Here is a 16,710-nt window from a genome sequence, read left to right as displayed (position 1 = left end):
AGTTGAACTCTGTTAGCAGGTAATTTTATTTTCACATCAAGTGTTTGATTGGAGAATTTGTGAAAAATTTGAAAAAAAAAAAAAATAAGTGCAATGTCAATAAAATATACTTACATTTCACTTAATTTTACACACATTTTTCCTTTCTCTTTCCAAATCTCCCAACCAAACACAACATTAGTGCACACACATACTGAATACCTTCTCAATACACATCAAAAAAATTAAAAAATCTCAGTACACAATTTATATTTTTCTGCTGCAATCCGGTATTTGAATAAAATTTCAAAGAGCATAGTCATTCATTTCATTACATTGCTATTCTAATACCCGCATGTAAGCAACCTCGAGACGTAAAATTTTATTGCTTAACCGAAACAAATGGTTCTATTGTTGAACATGTTAAAGCGTGTAAGCACAAATTACATGTACAGGGATTATGTGTTTATTTACCCTACTGTACAAATTATAAATTACAAAATTTCCTGAAAAGAGCCGAAGAAAATAAACATCCACAGAGACCAAGAAAATTGAAGCAAATAACTCAAGATTGCTCTAATTATTCTAACTCAAAAGCTGATGCTGATGCCACGGTTACTCCATTTGTTTACACCTGTAAATCAAGACACCCTTTCAATTAACATTGAGTAGTGAAATGCTAGAAAGTGGTGTCAGGGTAAAGAGCTTTTGGTCAAATTTTATACGAAAACTTTCCCAACTAAATTCCAAAACTGATGACTGTGATGGGAGAAAGGGGTTTTGTTTATTGTTTTATTGTTTTTCTTTTTGGGGGGAAAATGCATTGAGTTTGATGTGGGATTACAAAGATAAAACTCCTAATGAAGTTCAAGATCCCAAGGGAGATGTCATGGCAGTTGAGAATAAATTATTTCCAAAGTGGCAAATGGCAATCAATATATATATATAAAACATTCATTTTGGTAATAAACAGTATAATTGTGACAAAACTTACTAGGGTAACTACTTCCTATAAATGTTAAGGAATCGATACATCAAAAGCAATACACACCTACGATTGCTTATTGCTAAAACCAAGTTCAAAAATTAAAAGTTCTGAGATTTCAAAAATGCATATTAAATCAGAGCAATTTCAAAACTCTTCACTTGTTTGCTAACCAAATTAAAACAAAAAGGAACAGGTCCACCATATTTGACATATATTGTTGATATCTAAAGTCCTAAAAGATATTAAAGAAATTGACCTCTTACTGAAAAAGGGATTTTCCAATATAAAATATAAAAAGAAGATTTGATAGAACAAAACATAAATGTTGTTTTGCAACATCAAAGACAACTATAATTTAAAAAAGATTTTCCATTCAAAAAAAAAAAAAAAAAAAAGACTTTCATTATCAACGTTCGACAATATGGAAAATTTAACTACGATTCCATTAGGAAAATAGATTTTTTTTGATAAGATCTGAAACTAAGAATGAAAGAAAATAAGCAAACAACTAAGGAAAAGTTTCATACTAGCAGCTAATGTACTAAAGAACTAACTAAAAAGACTTTACCTGTTAGATCAACAAGAAGGTAGCATGAAGCACTGGAACAATTTGTATATAAACAAAGATCACTGCCACCAAATCAGAGAGAACAACAAAATTAGTACATAATTTAGTACAAACAACCAAGAGTCCAACATAGGTACTATGAATTCCACAAACCTTTTAAAAAATAAATCAGGGAAACCGCTAACCGGAACTATATGCACACTATTATTTCAATTTTGCACTATACATATTCTCTTCCTAACTGCTGCCTACTTCTTTCTATTTTGAGCAAACCGTCCCAAATTGCAAAAGCAGAAAACTGAAAAAACTGCAGGCAAAAAACCAAAAAAGTGAAAAAACAAGAAAGTTAAAAAACATTTAAAACGGGATTACTGAATGATAAATAGTAGAATGTACAATAAGCATATAATATACCTGAGATTGCCATCTCTTCAACTCTCCTTAGAATTTGCTTGAACAAGGTACATCACAGTGGGGTCATTTTTGGTATCCATTCATTAGATTTCCCCATATGAACATTAAAATAACAAATCAACAACTGCCTCGTGAAAGGAAAAAAATCTAGAAAGATAAACAAATCATGGCATTAGATTTCCACTATTGTTTTTTACAAATATTATTTCTTCAGCTGTAGCTGTAGTTCTGATCACCCGTGTAGTATGTGGCATTTGTATTCCTGTGAGTCTCTGTCTGAAGCCTCAATCAATAACATCACTACCGTGCCCTTATTTGCATGAGAAAGTAGCTGAAGCATTGCTGTTCAAATATGAAATTTTGATTGGTATGCAGCAGAAAGATCCAGGCCATCCAATTTCCTTTCTTCCCTTCCAGATTGAACATTGGAGGGAAAAAAACCAAAGAAACAAAATATGTTCCTGGGATCGGCATAATCTAAACTATGAAAAAGATTTTAACGGCTAATAGCTTCCATCGCTAGTCGTACCAGCCGTAATAATCCCTCAACATCTTGGAAATTGAAATCCAGAGCCCTTTTAACAGAAGTTAAACCCTCCCTATGCTGAGCCTCTTCCATTCTTGGATTTGCAGCTGCAAAAGCACTTCGGGATTTTCTTGAAGCTTCCATTGCGTAATTTACATCCTGGGCCTGCAGATAATCAATCACCTTTTAAAATGCTAAAAGCATAAATATAAATAATAATAATTAAAAAAAAACATTGAGCCAAATTATAAACCTTCTTTTTATGAGATAACAATAAGAACTCGTTCTGGCTTTCTTATACGTGTTTCCTCAAAAATGGCATATCAGTAATCTATCTATCTCTATCAGGAAACGCTCCGGGATACTTCCTAACATTATCCCTATTTCTGAGATATTCCAAATTTTTTACGATCTCATTTACTTTTAGATGTACTTGTGCCAAAAGCCAAATTCTTCCTTTCAGAATACAGAAACATTTAAAGATGAAACCGAGTTTCTATATATACTCACAAAGTTGAGCAGCCGCACAAAGCTGGGGCGATTTCGTGTGGCAGTAACATGGTTTCCGGCAACTTGAGGAGAGCTAACACCTTTAGATAAGGGAACCTTGTCTACTGCTGTTGGGTTGTTTAAGTTATCAACATCGGAAGCAGAGGAGGAAGGAGATTCACCTAATAAAAGCAATAATGGGAAGCATGTCAGATCAACTAAAAGTATGGTGGGAGCCTAGCATCTCATTTACCCACCAGCAAATGGCCATTTTTTGATGGAATGCCAAAATAAAAGATTGCAGAACTGCTTATAGAAAAACAATAAAGTTCACTACTGCTAGATTTCTTTGCAACTAATCATTGACACATACAACATATTTTGCAGATCAAAGTTTATTCTAGTTACCAGGCTGTACTATTTGCAAAGTCGCCTGCAATTCATGTCGATCTCTGCTTGCACTGTTATGTGAGGAATAAATTACCCTCATGTACGCCACCTCCGTACATTTGTAGGCCAGAGCAGCAGCAGCCATGTCCTTAGATTTCTCATATTCGTGGGCACAAAACCTATCAATAGAAAAAGACAAAGAAATGAGAGTTAAATAAGCCCTTTCACATTCCAAAAATTAGAAATCATCAAAAAAAATGGCACTTGGAATTTACTTTCCAACCCTAGTTTTAGGTAAGGTTCTCAAAAAGTATGGTGCATTATAGATTGTGGGAAATGATCCATTAGCACCTTGAATATATTAAAGGGAAAAAAAAGGTTCCTTTCCCCAGATGGGTTGAACAAGATATGCGCATCATTATACAAGAGGGTTTAATGAAACAACAATAATTAGGTGTTAATAGTAAGAGAAGAACATAGAAAATAGTTGTGAAACCAGCATGAGGTTTGGGGGGGGGGAATGCCTGTTCAAGGTGCATTGGCATTTTAAGCATTTTGACCTCAATTGCAAAATATAGAATCCCACTTTAAGGTTTAGGAAAGAAAGAAACAAAACCTAAATTTCAAGGGGCGAGATTTTGATCTCCATGTTGCACAAAATATTTATCAAAAATATATATATATATATATCACCGTGTTACACAAAATGCACTTCTTAGCAAGATGGTCACCGGGTCAAATTGTACAAACCACTTCAACCAAGCACACATAGAGCATACATCTCAATAACAAAAAGGTCCGTCATAGAGCTTTGAGTATAACTTACTCGCAGAGTTTCGCAGTGCTACTATACATTTGCATTGACTGGATCATCTCGCTTTGCTTGGCACTCTCGCTGTTGGAAGATTCTAATAAAGAGGCTCCATGTAGAAACTTGAGGGCTGCCTGGAAGTAAAGACCTGTACTTTCAGAATTTGATCCAGAATTCTGCAGAAGACCCGCCAAATAGTGCCAAGAATTAGAAGAAGAATAACAGCGATTCCATATTAGAAGAAAAATACAAAATATGTGCGGACCTTAAGGCGATCAGCCAGATGCTTAAGATCCTTCGCCTCTTTTACGGCATTCGTGGCAGCCTGACTGGAGGATTCTCTTCTGACAGGACTTGGGGCATCCACATCCCTGACCCTATGGCCATTGGTTGTGGGATGTCTTGATTTAATGGGTTGATTTCCATTCTGGTTCTCTGACTTTTTTATGTTCTTTGGAGCCTTTAAAGCATCATCAGCTTTGGAAGCATCAATTAACAAACTATTTGCTCCATTCTCTTTCTGGGATCCAGGAACTAAATGGACAGAATGTGTTACTGTCTCATTTTGACCTCTTCCAGACGGTGGCAATGAGTGTGACTTCCCTCTCCCAGAGACTTCTATCCTATCTGTTTTGTTGGAAAGATACTTCTTTGAAGATCTTTCATCACGGTCAAGCCGCAGATTCTGCTTCTGATCCTGGCTGGAAAGAGCATCTACTTTAACATCCAACCCATCATCCCCTCCAAATTTTGATCGACTCTCTCTTTTACTATTCTCAGCTGCAACTTTACCTGCAGATACTTTCTCACCAACGAAATTCTTTTCAACTCTATCTGAACCAACCCGAGATTTCTCCTGAACCCTGTTTTTTCCAGCCCTTGATTTTTCTTCATAAGGTGTATGATCTGTATATTCATGGCAAGGATCAGAAATCTTGACCTTACCCTTATCAGGATCAGATTGAGAAGCCCCATTATTTTCTTTCGACCGTGATGAGGATCCCTTCCCGGACTTCCTTGGACGAGACACATTAGCATGATACTGCTTGTCATTCCCTCTTTCCTCATTATGGCATTGATCCGAAGTCTGTGGTTTGCAAGGGTATTGAGTACCATTGCCAAGGGTGTCAGTACCGCCATTAGCAAAATGGCGATTAGAGATTTCAGGAGAATGTACAATCTGTATTTTTGCTTCACTACCAGCTAAATGAACCATATTCCTCTCCTGGAAATCAAGCACAGAGGATTCAAGAGACCCACGATGAGCAGCAAAAGTTTCATCCTTCCTGACTGTACCGGATCGATTGCTCCCCCTGTCATCCTCACCATCTGAGCATCTTCTTGGAGTACCTGTGGCAAATAAACCAGCATCTCCAGAATCATCTTTCCCCTCAAGGCTCCTTCTTGTTGATGCAGACTTATCTGGATTTAAAAACCTCAGAGGAGAAGAAGAAACTGACTCTACTGGTGAGCCTTTCACTTCCTTCAGGCTAGTTTGGTTTTTATGGGAACCAGAAACTTTTGAAGAGCTTGATGTGGCTGCCTGAGAAGGTTGTACTGACCCTAAATCCACCAGATTACTCCCTATATCTGGACCCAGTTGCTGGTCCTTTGTACTTCCACCTTTTTTGGCTGCTCCACCAGAGGATTTGCTGACACTGGTTTCTTTCCCTTCAGAATTGGAAACTCTTGCCTTCTTTTCCCTCCTGTGATCATTTTCACTAGTCTCTTCCAGAAAATCCCTCCTATCATGAACTTGATTGTTACTAAGGAGGGACGTGGTATAAACATGTGTATCCTGACTTCCATTCATTTTCCTCTTCCTAGCAACTTCTTTATCATCAATTTTTTCCATATGTGGGGATCCACCATCTGAGGTAACCAGAACTTGGTCTTTTGGATTACTAACAGGACCTTTTGAGCTGTTATTTGCCTCCCACTTTCTGTCCTTAGAAGGATGGTCCTCATATTTTTGCCGATCTCTCGCGGATGCATTTACTGACAAACCATTACTTGAGCTAGGACCCCCCTTCCCCACAGGTCTATCATGGTTAGGCATCCAATCTTCATCAGTGCGATGCATACCATCTACCTTAGCTTTCTTAGAAACTCTGAAACAATCTTGATCAGTGTCCCTTTTGCTTTTGCTCTTGGAGGACCTAATTTCACCTGTGCAGATTACATCAAGGAAATAAATTACAATCCTTCTTCAGATAAATTAGTTCTACAAAAGCAGGAGAAATGTCTACTTAAAATGCAATACCTCCATCAGAATGGTGTTCGAGTAGTCTATTCTTGTCCTTCTGCTTATGTCTGTGTTTCTCCACCACACGAGACTTGCTTAAATGCTGAGATTCAATTTCATTTGCTGAAGGAGAGTGGTTCACACCATTTAAGCTTCTACTTCTCACTGATGCCGGAAGCTTCTTCTTCGTAGAGTTAGAAAACTGTGCAGGACCATCTTGGTTCATTGCAGCCGATTCATCTTTTATTCCGTTTTTCTTCTTTCCACCACTAGGCACAGCTTGGAAACCAAGATTTGGCTGGTTTTGATCAAAACGACTACCATCAGTCATGGACAGTCGAGGTAGAACACCACCAGGATAACCATGCTGATTATTTTGACTCTCAAGAGCTGGAAATTGATAACTTGCGATTAGCGCTGCAGTTGTCTCCTCCTCACTAAAAATACACCGGTTCATTCCAGGCCTAGGTAAATATGAAGTCAGTGAAATGATCAAGAACCACGAGTGAGTAGCATTTGAACAAATCTATTATTTTTTTCACCATATAAGAAACACTTTTAATCAAGATCTCTTATGCATTCTCATTAGTCAAATATCATTGCCCTAGGCATACTAAATTGTGACTGAAACCAATCCACAATGTTGTCAATCATCACTACCATGCTGTCTGATGAGTTAAAATAGTAAAGCAATCAAGCTTCATCAGAAAGAGAAAGTGGAACCAATTTATTGTTTTTCTATTTGTTTTGTCCAGCATAATGTTGTAACTAGCAGCTTTTTGACGTATTCTCCTTAATCTGATTTTTGTTTCTCCAGCTATGGTAAGTTACTACGCACAAACCCATGAAGCACGGACACCTCTCTGAGGGCCGCGTACCAATGTCGGGCACGGACATGCGGCGGACACGTGTCTGACACGCTAAAGAGGGTGTCCCTTTTTTTTTTTTTTTTTTGATTTTTTTGCAGACGGACATGTAAGGGACACGTTTGGACATGTTCGGGACACCGCGGGGTTAGAAATATAATTTCTGAAACTTCAAGTGGGGATCAATTTGTAAAAAACAAAAATTAAACAAATGAAATCAATTGCTGACCTAGGATTTGAACACAGAGAAGAGAAGGGACTGAGAGAAAGGCTCGTCGCTGGTCGTTGGTGGCTTGTTGCTGGTCAGTGCTCGCTTGTCATTGCTTTCGCTGTTATTGAAGGTATGTTGCTCGATTCTCTTCTTCTTTCGATCTTCTTCTTCTTTGCTCTCTCTCTCTCTCTCACTCTCTCTCTCTTTTATGTTCTGTCCTCTCCTCTCTTCGACTTTTCTTTTTTTTCTTTTTCTTTTATGCTGATTCTAACCCCCCCCTCTCTCTCTCTCTCTCTCACTCTCGCTCTCTTCTATTTTTTATTTTTGTTCTTCAATTTTTTTTTTTTTGGTGGCTTTTCTCCCAGTCTGTCTGTCTTATTTATATATATATATATATATATATATATATTGTTGATTAGTTTATAAGAACAATTTTTTTTTGTTAATTTTAATGATGTGTTTATTAATTTTATGACATATAATAAATAAATTTAATAATATATATTGAACGTGTCCCCAGCACATCGTGTCGCCATTTTTTGAAAATTTGCGTGTCCGTGTGTCCGTGTCGTGTCGCATGTCCGTGTCTATGCTTCATAGACACAAACTTTATGGCCAAAACAACCAAAACGATTTAGAACAAGGGTTCCTAGGCAAAAATTAGTGCAGGATTTAATCAACTATCACAAGTATAAATGGTTAAAATCTGATGTGATAGAACTTACAGCCAGTCAAGCATGCTGCAAAGCCACTTCTCAGGAAGGCTGTCAGGATTTGTCCCACGTGGAAGAAGCCGCCATTTCTGACACTTGTCACAGCACACCCAATCTTCTTTGTCATGGGGGCCCGCTGTTCCGGAAGCTGCATCAGAAATGAGTCCATTTCTATTGATTGGAGCTGCACTCAAAGGTGCTTTCGAATATGCCTCTGATATAGATGGCTTGTCCATTTTCTTCCCATTTAGCCTTTCTTTTGATGTGCTATTAGATGCAAATGTGTTTTTCTCAACTGCTTCAAAGTCCTCCGGCCTATCAATCGAAAGCATATCTGCTGAATCCACATCATTATCTCCCTGTTCTAGTTCTATGTCCCCGAAGAAATCTCTGTATGTATTTCTTGCCTTTCCATAATCCTTCTGCAATTTGGAATCCTCCACTTCACCTTTAGACAGATAATTATTGGCAAATGTGCTCTTCCTATTTTTGGGCCCCAAAGCAGAATCCATCCTTGAGCTGTCTTTTGGAACCTCTGCACTTTGACTTCCTTTCGATTTCTTTTTGCCCCCCAAGGATGAATGCTCCTTCCCGGTAACCAATTGTTTGTTATCCTCATCATGAGATGTAGCTCTCTTACTAGCCTTCTGCTCCAAAGGATCAATGGGTTCAGCACTTTGCGCTTTCCTCGCCTTAGAGACATTTGAGTCATCTTTGGCAAAACCATCAGCTTTTTCTACTTTGAAATTACCATCCTTCCTTGGATAGGCTGAAATGTCATTTCGAAAATTCGCTTTCTTCTCTTCCCAAACCTTAACATCGGGCACCGCCTTTCCATTAGGCTTCTCAACCAAGCCAATCTCTTGGTTCGGTAATCCCTCCAGGGTCTCCACTTTAGCTAGATCAGAGAAAGATTCTTCCTTCACCTTATTAGCTACCATAGAGTTATTAGCCGCTCTCGCAGTACCCTTGTCAGGGTTGGCAACATTAGAATATGAATTAGATAGAAGTGGAAGCTTCAGAGTATTAGCAACAAGTTCTTCACAAGCCAAAGTGTCAATGTCTGTTTCTTTCTTCAACGGAACACCAATGCCATTTTGAGTGCCCTTATCAATGTGATTCTTCAATTCCACTGAAAAGGCATTTCTCTCAAATGGCTTAAGTTTCTTGCCTCCTAAAACTTTGTCATTGCCCCTAGCAGAATCAAATCCATTTGAACTTTCTTGGCTACTCTTGATCACACGTCTAGGTTTAATTTCTCCTTTAAGCTTTTCCTTTTCAGTCATGTAAATCAGATCATCCGGAAGAGGGGACAACAATAGATTTCCATGCACTGGAAATGATGTCATAATCTGCTCCAACATATAAGCCAAAACAAGTAAGATAATCTGATAATTTTCAGGTCAATTCAGGAAAAAAGAAACTGGAATACTATATTAAACTAATACAGCGACATGACTTACCTGAAGAATACTAGTTGGGGATTCTTCTGGGGCATCCAAAGGTTCGTGTGAAAACCCTTCACTGTCGGTGGGGCTTTCATTCAATGAGGAAGAGGGCGAGATATCAAGGCCAAGACCACTGTAGATTTCAGCATTTTTTTGCGTCGACAAATTATCAGAACCCACTTTGATTCGAACCTTCAGTGTTTTTTGGTCAGAAGGCTGAGCACAGTTTTTCACAAGTTCACATCTTGAATTGGATTCCTCAGCACAATGTGCTGATGACATGCCTATGTCTCTTTTTGATGAATCATTATTGGAAGACCTCAGCAAAGGGAGCAATGCGGCATTTGTAGAAGACGGCCCATGTCTCGCTGACAGAGATGCACTAGATGGAACTACAGAGTTATGACGGCCACCCTGTACAATGAGACAACTCAAAGTGCTCAGGTAAACCAGAATTCCCATTTTAACCAAGACAGTCCTACTTCCTCCTTAACAACAAAGAACAGTTCACAAAAACAAAAGAAGGCCCAAATTCATTAATTTTCTACCTCCAGGTGCAAATTGTTTGGGGATTTAGGCGTGCTGTAGTCATGATTTTTTGATGGAGATCTTGGACGAGACCAAACAGGAGAGCGCTGATAGGTGGGTAGAAATGAACCATAACCGCCAAATTTTGCCCCTGTTAAAATGAATAAATCCTCAACGCATCACTTCATAGCATAGCTCCACATAAATGCGGGTCTTTGAATACGACAAAATTTTGTAGTTTTTGTGTCTGACTTACCCAAGTTCTCAGCTGAAACTCCACCTTCAAAATCTTTTTGAAAATGTCCCAAAACATCTTGAAGTTTGTCATCCTTTAAAAGGGAACAGTAATCATTTAAATTAAAACATAGAGCAAGAAAAGTAAAATATAAATAAATAAAAGTGTGAGAGATAGAGACACTCAAGCAGTGATAGCAGAGATTGAAATCAAGACAATCTAAACCTTTGAATTACATATGCAGGAATATAGATATATAGAGATCCTACATAGTACAGCCACCAACGCTTATACCAATTTGCAGTTACATATAACGACCCCATTACAAGTGAACAGATATGCTAAGTCTCATCCCTAAGGTTCCGATATGCATTTGAATTGATATAAATAGGACAAAGTTTTCAGTTCTTACATAAATGGTACTTATACAAAGTACACATTCTCTCCTAAATGAAAGGAAAAGAAGTGGCATTGAATAACTCCAAAACTCGAGTGGTCAAGGGACACACTACACACCCCATCAGTGGTAATTTGAACAAGGAGTTATAACCAACAATTTATCACATTTATTGACTAATCACGCATTCTTTCCAGCCTCCATAAAAATATAGACTAATTATTATCCATAGGTTTGGGACCAAAAAAAGGTTAGCGGTGATATTCAATCAAGCGAATACAGACAACAAAACCTTTACCCCTTTTATAATCAACAAAATCTGAGTACTGAAAGCAATTCCTCTCTTTCCCGGGCCAAAAAAAAAAACTTCTAGGGTTTTCCGACACAAATAAATTGCACAAAATTTATGAATAAAGCAAAGTTACAGTATTTTAACCAATACAGTCTCCTAAAACTGAGATTTACAGGTTTGATCTAAGAACAAGGCGGTCAATACAAAAATTAACAAGAAATACAGAATTAAAAAAACAATTTCTCACAAGATATATATATAAGATCAAAAACTAGTTAGAAAGTGAAGAAAAAAGAAAAAGTCTTACAAGGTATGAGAGAGCAACATCAGGGTCAATGGTTGAATCATCATCGTTCTGGTAAGAGCAAGCCTCGCCTTCTTCAAGTTCATTCTCTTCCATCTCTCCTCCAGAATCAAACCCTAGACCTAACCCCTTCCTTGCATCCCTACTCCCCACAGAAATCATCCAAAAAAAAAAAAATTTACAACCCCAAGACCTTTCAAACCCTCCCCTGACCAATACCTTCCTCCGCAACCCTACCTCGAAAACCAGAAATCTCTTCGACCCATCTCAAAAAATGGAAAAAACGCCAAAACCCATGAATGAATTCACTGAATCGATCGAGATCGTCGATTTCACCGAACAAAACAAACCCAAACAAACCTATTGAAGAACAAATCGAAATAGTACTCGGTCAAAAAACTGGGTTTCGCGATCTATGATCGAAATTGGTGGATTTTGAGTTTGGATCGTCTTGTTCGATCTCTGAAGCTGAAATCGGTGAGCAGAGACAGGAATTGGACAGGAAGAGGGAGACTCTGGTATTGGTGTATAGCAGCCGCGTTATTTTTTTTTTTTTAATTTCATGAAAATTAAAAAATAAATAAATTTTTAAGTCCACAGATAAACTGGTGAATTAAAATTTTATTTTCTGAATATTTTTTTATTTATTATTTTTTGGAAGTTAGTTTATAATAAGTAATTTTTATTTATTCTGAGAGAAAAAATGAGTAGTGAGAGAGTAACGTGCAAGCATTCCCGTGAAAAACACGCGGTATTAATGTCTGAAGACTCTTGTGATCGCTCTTGTTCTTTTATGATGATGACAGTCAGGTAAATTGTGATCAAGGTAAGTGAAAATAATGTGATTTCTTAAAAGGTAAGGCAATTATTTTAAAAATAGGGTATAAAAACAAAAAGGGTAGATTAGACCGACACCACTTAGATTTATATTTATTATAATTTTTTTTTATTTTTTTGAAAATTACCTCTCTTCTCTTGAGATTTAAAGTTTCATTACAAATTCTTCCTTTCGACAATTTAATTTTTTTAAACACTAATTTTACCCTCACTGGATAAATTACATTGACACCCTTTACATTTTAAAAATTACAATCTCTTCCCTAAAGTTTAAAGTAGCATTACCAATTGTCTCCTCGGTTAACATAAGTTGGAAAAAAATTCATTGAAAAACAAATTAGTTTAAAAAAAAAAATTATTAGTAAAATTTTTAAATTTCTATTTAAAAACTAGGGTAAACTCATTTTTTGAATTTACGTTTTTTTCTCAAATTTACAAACTGAGACAACAATTTATAAACCAAAAAAATTATCAAACAAGTTTTTATGACAGTTTTTAAAATTTTTGTAAATATAAATTGAAAATTGAAAATGAAATAGTTACCAAACAAGCCTCAGATGATAAAAATGTCGTAAAATTAACAAATAATTAAATAAACTACCAACATAAGAAATGACTTATCAAAAGATTCTTAGGTTATGTATGGTTTGATTTTTAGAAATTTTTTTAAAAATTAAAAATTAATTTGGTTTGAAAATAAAAATAAAAAAATAATTATCATTTTTATATAATTTCTATCTTTCGAATGGCTAAAAATAATTTTTTATAAATTAAATTGAAACAGTCATACGTATGTATATAGCCTACTCAAAAGTTAAAATGATAATTATTTTTTACCCTTAAATGATAATTATTTTTTATTTTTTATTTCTTAACCAAATTAATTTTTAATTTTTAAAAAAAAAATTCTAAAAATCAAACCATACATAGCCTAAAAATCTTTTGATAAGTCATTTCTTACATTGGTAACTTATTTAATTATTTGTTAATTTTATGACATTTTTACCATCTGAGACCTGTTTGGTAACTATTTCGTTTTCAGTTTTCAATTTATATTTACAAAAATTTTAAAAACTATTATACAAACTTGTTTGATAATTTTTTTGGTTTATAAATTATTGTCTCAGTTTATAAATTTGAAAAAAAAAACGTAAATTCAAAAAATGAATTTACGTTGGTTTTTAAACAAAATTATTAACAAAAAAAATTTCAATTAATTTTTTTTTTTCAAATAAATTTTTTTTTTTTCCAATTAATTTTTTGTTTCAATGAATTTTTTTTCCAACTAATACTAACCGAGGGGGAAATTGGTAATGCTACTTTAAACCTTAGGGAGGGGATTGTAATTTCTAAAATGTAAGGGGTGTCAATGTAATTTACCCAGTGAGGGAAAAATTGATATTTAAAAATTTAAATTGCCGATAGGGAAATCTGTAATAAAACTTTAAACATCAGGGAGGGAGATGTAATTTCCAAAAGTTGAAGGGAGAGCTGTAATAAATATAAACCTCAGGGATATCAGTGTAATTTACCTAAACAAAAATTACAAAGATGTGAAATTTACCAATTCAATGACCAAAATACCCCTTCTTTCCATTTCTTTTCCCCTATATTTCACCCCCCTCCTCACCCTTTACAATCACTAGTGACCCACTTCCTTACCTCCCCATAACTGCTATTAACCCCATCCTTACCCTCTCTAACCCTCTCTAGTCTCAACCCATTATCCATAGTCATCGCCAACTCTTGCTCTATCCTTTCCAACATTAGGCACAATTTCTTCGACCACCTGTTCACTTTTGTCAGCCCTATCCTAACTGCGTTCGCTCACCTCCACCTCAGTCTCGTCCTTCCAACGTCGAACCACGCTTTAGTCATTGCCAAAAAACAAAGCACACATAAAAAGATAAAGAGGATATAAAACAGATTTGAAGGTTATGGTGGTACTAATTGCAGTGGAGAATATTCCTATAGTGAAAGATCGTAGTAGTAGAGCTATATTGTGGTGCTCAATCTAGTAAAATAGATCCCAATGATGGAGTATGCGGTTGTGAGGTGGCGAAAGAAGGGCTATCGATAGTGGGAAAGCGTAAAGGTGGTAGTTACGATGTCGAAAATGAACTGTTGTGGTTGAAAAAAGGTGGCAATGATAATGGTTGGAAGAGAAGTCCATGGTGGCGAGTTGCAGAAGTAAGAAATAAATGAGCAAGTAGACAGGAGATGAAAGAAAGAAGAGTAAAAAATGAAAGGAACAAAAATGTTTTTAAAAAATGTAAAAGTATGTATAAATTCTCATGATGTTTACATTTTTTTTTTTTTTTGTTGCGATCCACCTACTATAATTAAAATAGATTTATGATCATTTTGTAATTGATTGTCCCACTTTCTATTTTCAGTAGTTGTTCCTAATTTTTACATATTATTGAATATTTTTAACCTTCACCTAATATTATAAAATTTGCTCACAAATTTTAGACAGAGTTATTAGTTTTTTTGTTTTTGTTTTTGTTTTTTATTTTTTGTTTTTTGAAATCAACTAGTTTCTCTCTAACTTGGAGTAAATGATTGCCTAGTTGGTTATGTGTGTTGTATCATTTTATCTATCTTGATGATTAATTCGTTCATATTTATAAAAAGTTATAATAGATTGATCTGATAAAAAATAAAAAATTTAAATTTAAATGGAACAAACAAAGTGTTCTTTATATTATTGACTTTTTAACAGTTCAACAGCTTGTAAACAAGTCATTTCCATGGCATTATTAACTTAACAATCTAATCTCCTACTTTGCCTAGATTTATTACTGATAAATTATGTAATGACGCTTTAGGCACGTTGTATCCCAAACTTGTATTTAACTTTGTTTAAGGGATTGTTTGGGGTGTCATAAATAAGTATATTTTTTTATCTTTTTAGATTAAAAAGTTGAAGAAAAAAATATAAAAACTTGGGTTAACTTTTTGATTTTTTATGAAAAAAATGTATATTAAAAAATTGTATAAGAAAGTGTGGAAGAGAAGGTTGGGAGAGTAGCAGGACGGCCGACCTGTCTAGCAGAGAAGTATGACATAAGAGTTAGTTGCATACTTTTCGGGCATTACATTGGACGGTGCTATTCGGCTCGTGGGGGCCATCATGGATCCCATTTTGATAATCTGAATCGTTCAATGTGTAGAACTCGTCGAGTACTATACGCTTACAAACAATCACGTTGATCGGATATCGATAGTTATCTGATCGGATTAGTTTTTTTTCAACCATTAACTATAACACTATCCATTTTTTTATACAAAACTATTTTGATCATGTAGTTAGCGATATCCGATCAACGTGATTTTTTATAAACACATAGTACTCGACGAGTTCTACATATTGAACGGTTCAGATTATCAAAATGGGATCCATAATGGGCCCTCATGGGCCGAACAGGACCTTGTTATTTGTGAACCGATCCTATGCAATTTTTCTATAAAGTTCATTTCAAAAGTCTGTGGACGGCATAATGTGTTGCAATAATTTTGTATAAAATTATTATTATTTTTTTTCTTAGTAAATAATGGTAACTTTTTAATAATTTTTTAATTTTTTAAATTATTTACAACATGTCAAATTAGGCCTAAGTATCTATAACATCTTATTACCCACAAAAAAAAATAAATAAATAAAATTTATCCCCACGTTTATTTGTGCTAGTTAGATCAACAATAATCTGTAACACCAACTACCAATCATGCCCTGGGCCCACTATACTCACATTTGTTATTCTTTTCATTAGTTAGGTTCAATTTTCGTAATTGTTTTCTTTAATGAAATATTTTTTTCTCAAATTATTTTTCTGTAATATGTATAAGATTATACATTCATTTTGAAATACATAAATTTTCTTATATACTAAATGATTAAGAAACGTAAATTATTTGTATTTTCTCATAATTTTTTTATTATATTTATATTCATAAATTGAACGGAACATTTAAATAAGTAACTGTATAATATTTTTACATGTATAAAAAATAATAATAATGTAACATCAACAATAGTACACTACAAAATATAAATTATAAAATTTTTGGACTTGTTTGGTTTGTTTTTAGGAGAATTGTTTTTGAAAAAAAATTTAGAGAGAGAGTTTAAAAATTTTTTTGGTTTGTTTGGTTGTATATTTTGAGAGAGTTATTTTTTTAGGAGTTTTGGATGATTTGATATTTTGGGAGAATTTGAGTAGATGTGTGTGAGAGAAAAAATGATTGATTGATGTGTAAGAGAGAAAGTGATTTTGAAATTTTTTTGAAAAAAACTCAAACCAAACAATTTTTTAGAAATTTTTTTCTAAAAATCATCTCCCAAATGCAAACCAAACATACTTTATCTTGTGACGTCTCATCACGGTTTCTTGAAAATTTAAAATTTTAATTTATAAGTTATTAAAAAAAATAATATTGTATGTATTAATTATTATACCAATTAA

At 34.8% G+C, this 16,710-nt stretch overlaps 1 protein-coding gene across 1 annotated transcript; it reads right to left on the bottom strand.

Moving 5' to 3' along the window:
* Positions 1 to 337: 337 nt before the first annotated feature.
* Positions 338 to 12,223, bottom strand: LOC114277961 (cysteine-tryptophan domain-containing zinc finger protein 7). The gene is made up of 14 exons (XM_028219918.2): positions 11,408 to 12,223; positions 10,433 to 10,505; positions 10,197 to 10,327; positions 9,664 to 10,062; positions 8,213 to 9,552; positions 6,429 to 6,874; positions 4,431 to 6,334; positions 4,181 to 4,341; positions 3,373 to 3,533; positions 2,986 to 3,146; positions 1,950 to 2,640; positions 1,689 to 1,842; positions 1,536 to 1,597; positions 338 to 613 (listed from the first exon to the last, which is right to left on the bottom strand). The coding sequence occupies exons 1-11, from the start codon at positions 11,564 to 11,566 to the stop codon at positions 2,446 to 2,448; spliced, it is 5,130 nt and encodes a 1,709-aa protein (XP_028075719.2). The 5' UTR covers positions 11,567 to 12,223; the 3' UTR covers positions 338 to 613; positions 1,536 to 1,597; positions 1,689 to 1,842; positions 1,950 to 2,445.
* Positions 12,224 to 16,710: the final 4,487 nt, after the last annotated feature.

Source organism: Camellia sinensis, chromosome 12 (genome assembly GCF_055761805.1).
Source record: "Camellia sinensis isolate YWXY chromosome 12, ASM5576180v1, whole genome shotgun sequence".
In the NCBI taxonomy this organism is placed as follows: Eukaryota; Viridiplantae; Streptophyta; class Magnoliopsida; order Ericales; family Theaceae; genus Camellia; species Camellia sinensis.
This window is presented reverse-complemented; position numbering and strand designations above follow the sequence as displayed.

What these genes read in the sequence shown, in the direction of transcription:
- LOC114277961 (XM_028219918.2), bottom strand. Translation starts at nt 11,566, where the DNA reads ATGATTTCTGTGGGGAGTAGGGATGCAAGGAAGGGGTTAGGTCTAGGG. An exon ending in TGCAGCATGCTTGACTGGCT is followed by an intron (nt 6,875 to 8,212) that starts GTAAGTTCTATC and finishes ATATTTACCTAG; the next exon opens with GCCTGGAATGAACCGGTGTA. An exon ending in ATCTGGCTGATCGCCTTAAG is followed by an intron (nt 4,342 to 4,430) that starts GTCCGCACATAT and finishes GGTCTTCTGCAG; the next exon opens with AATTCTGGATCAAATTCTGA.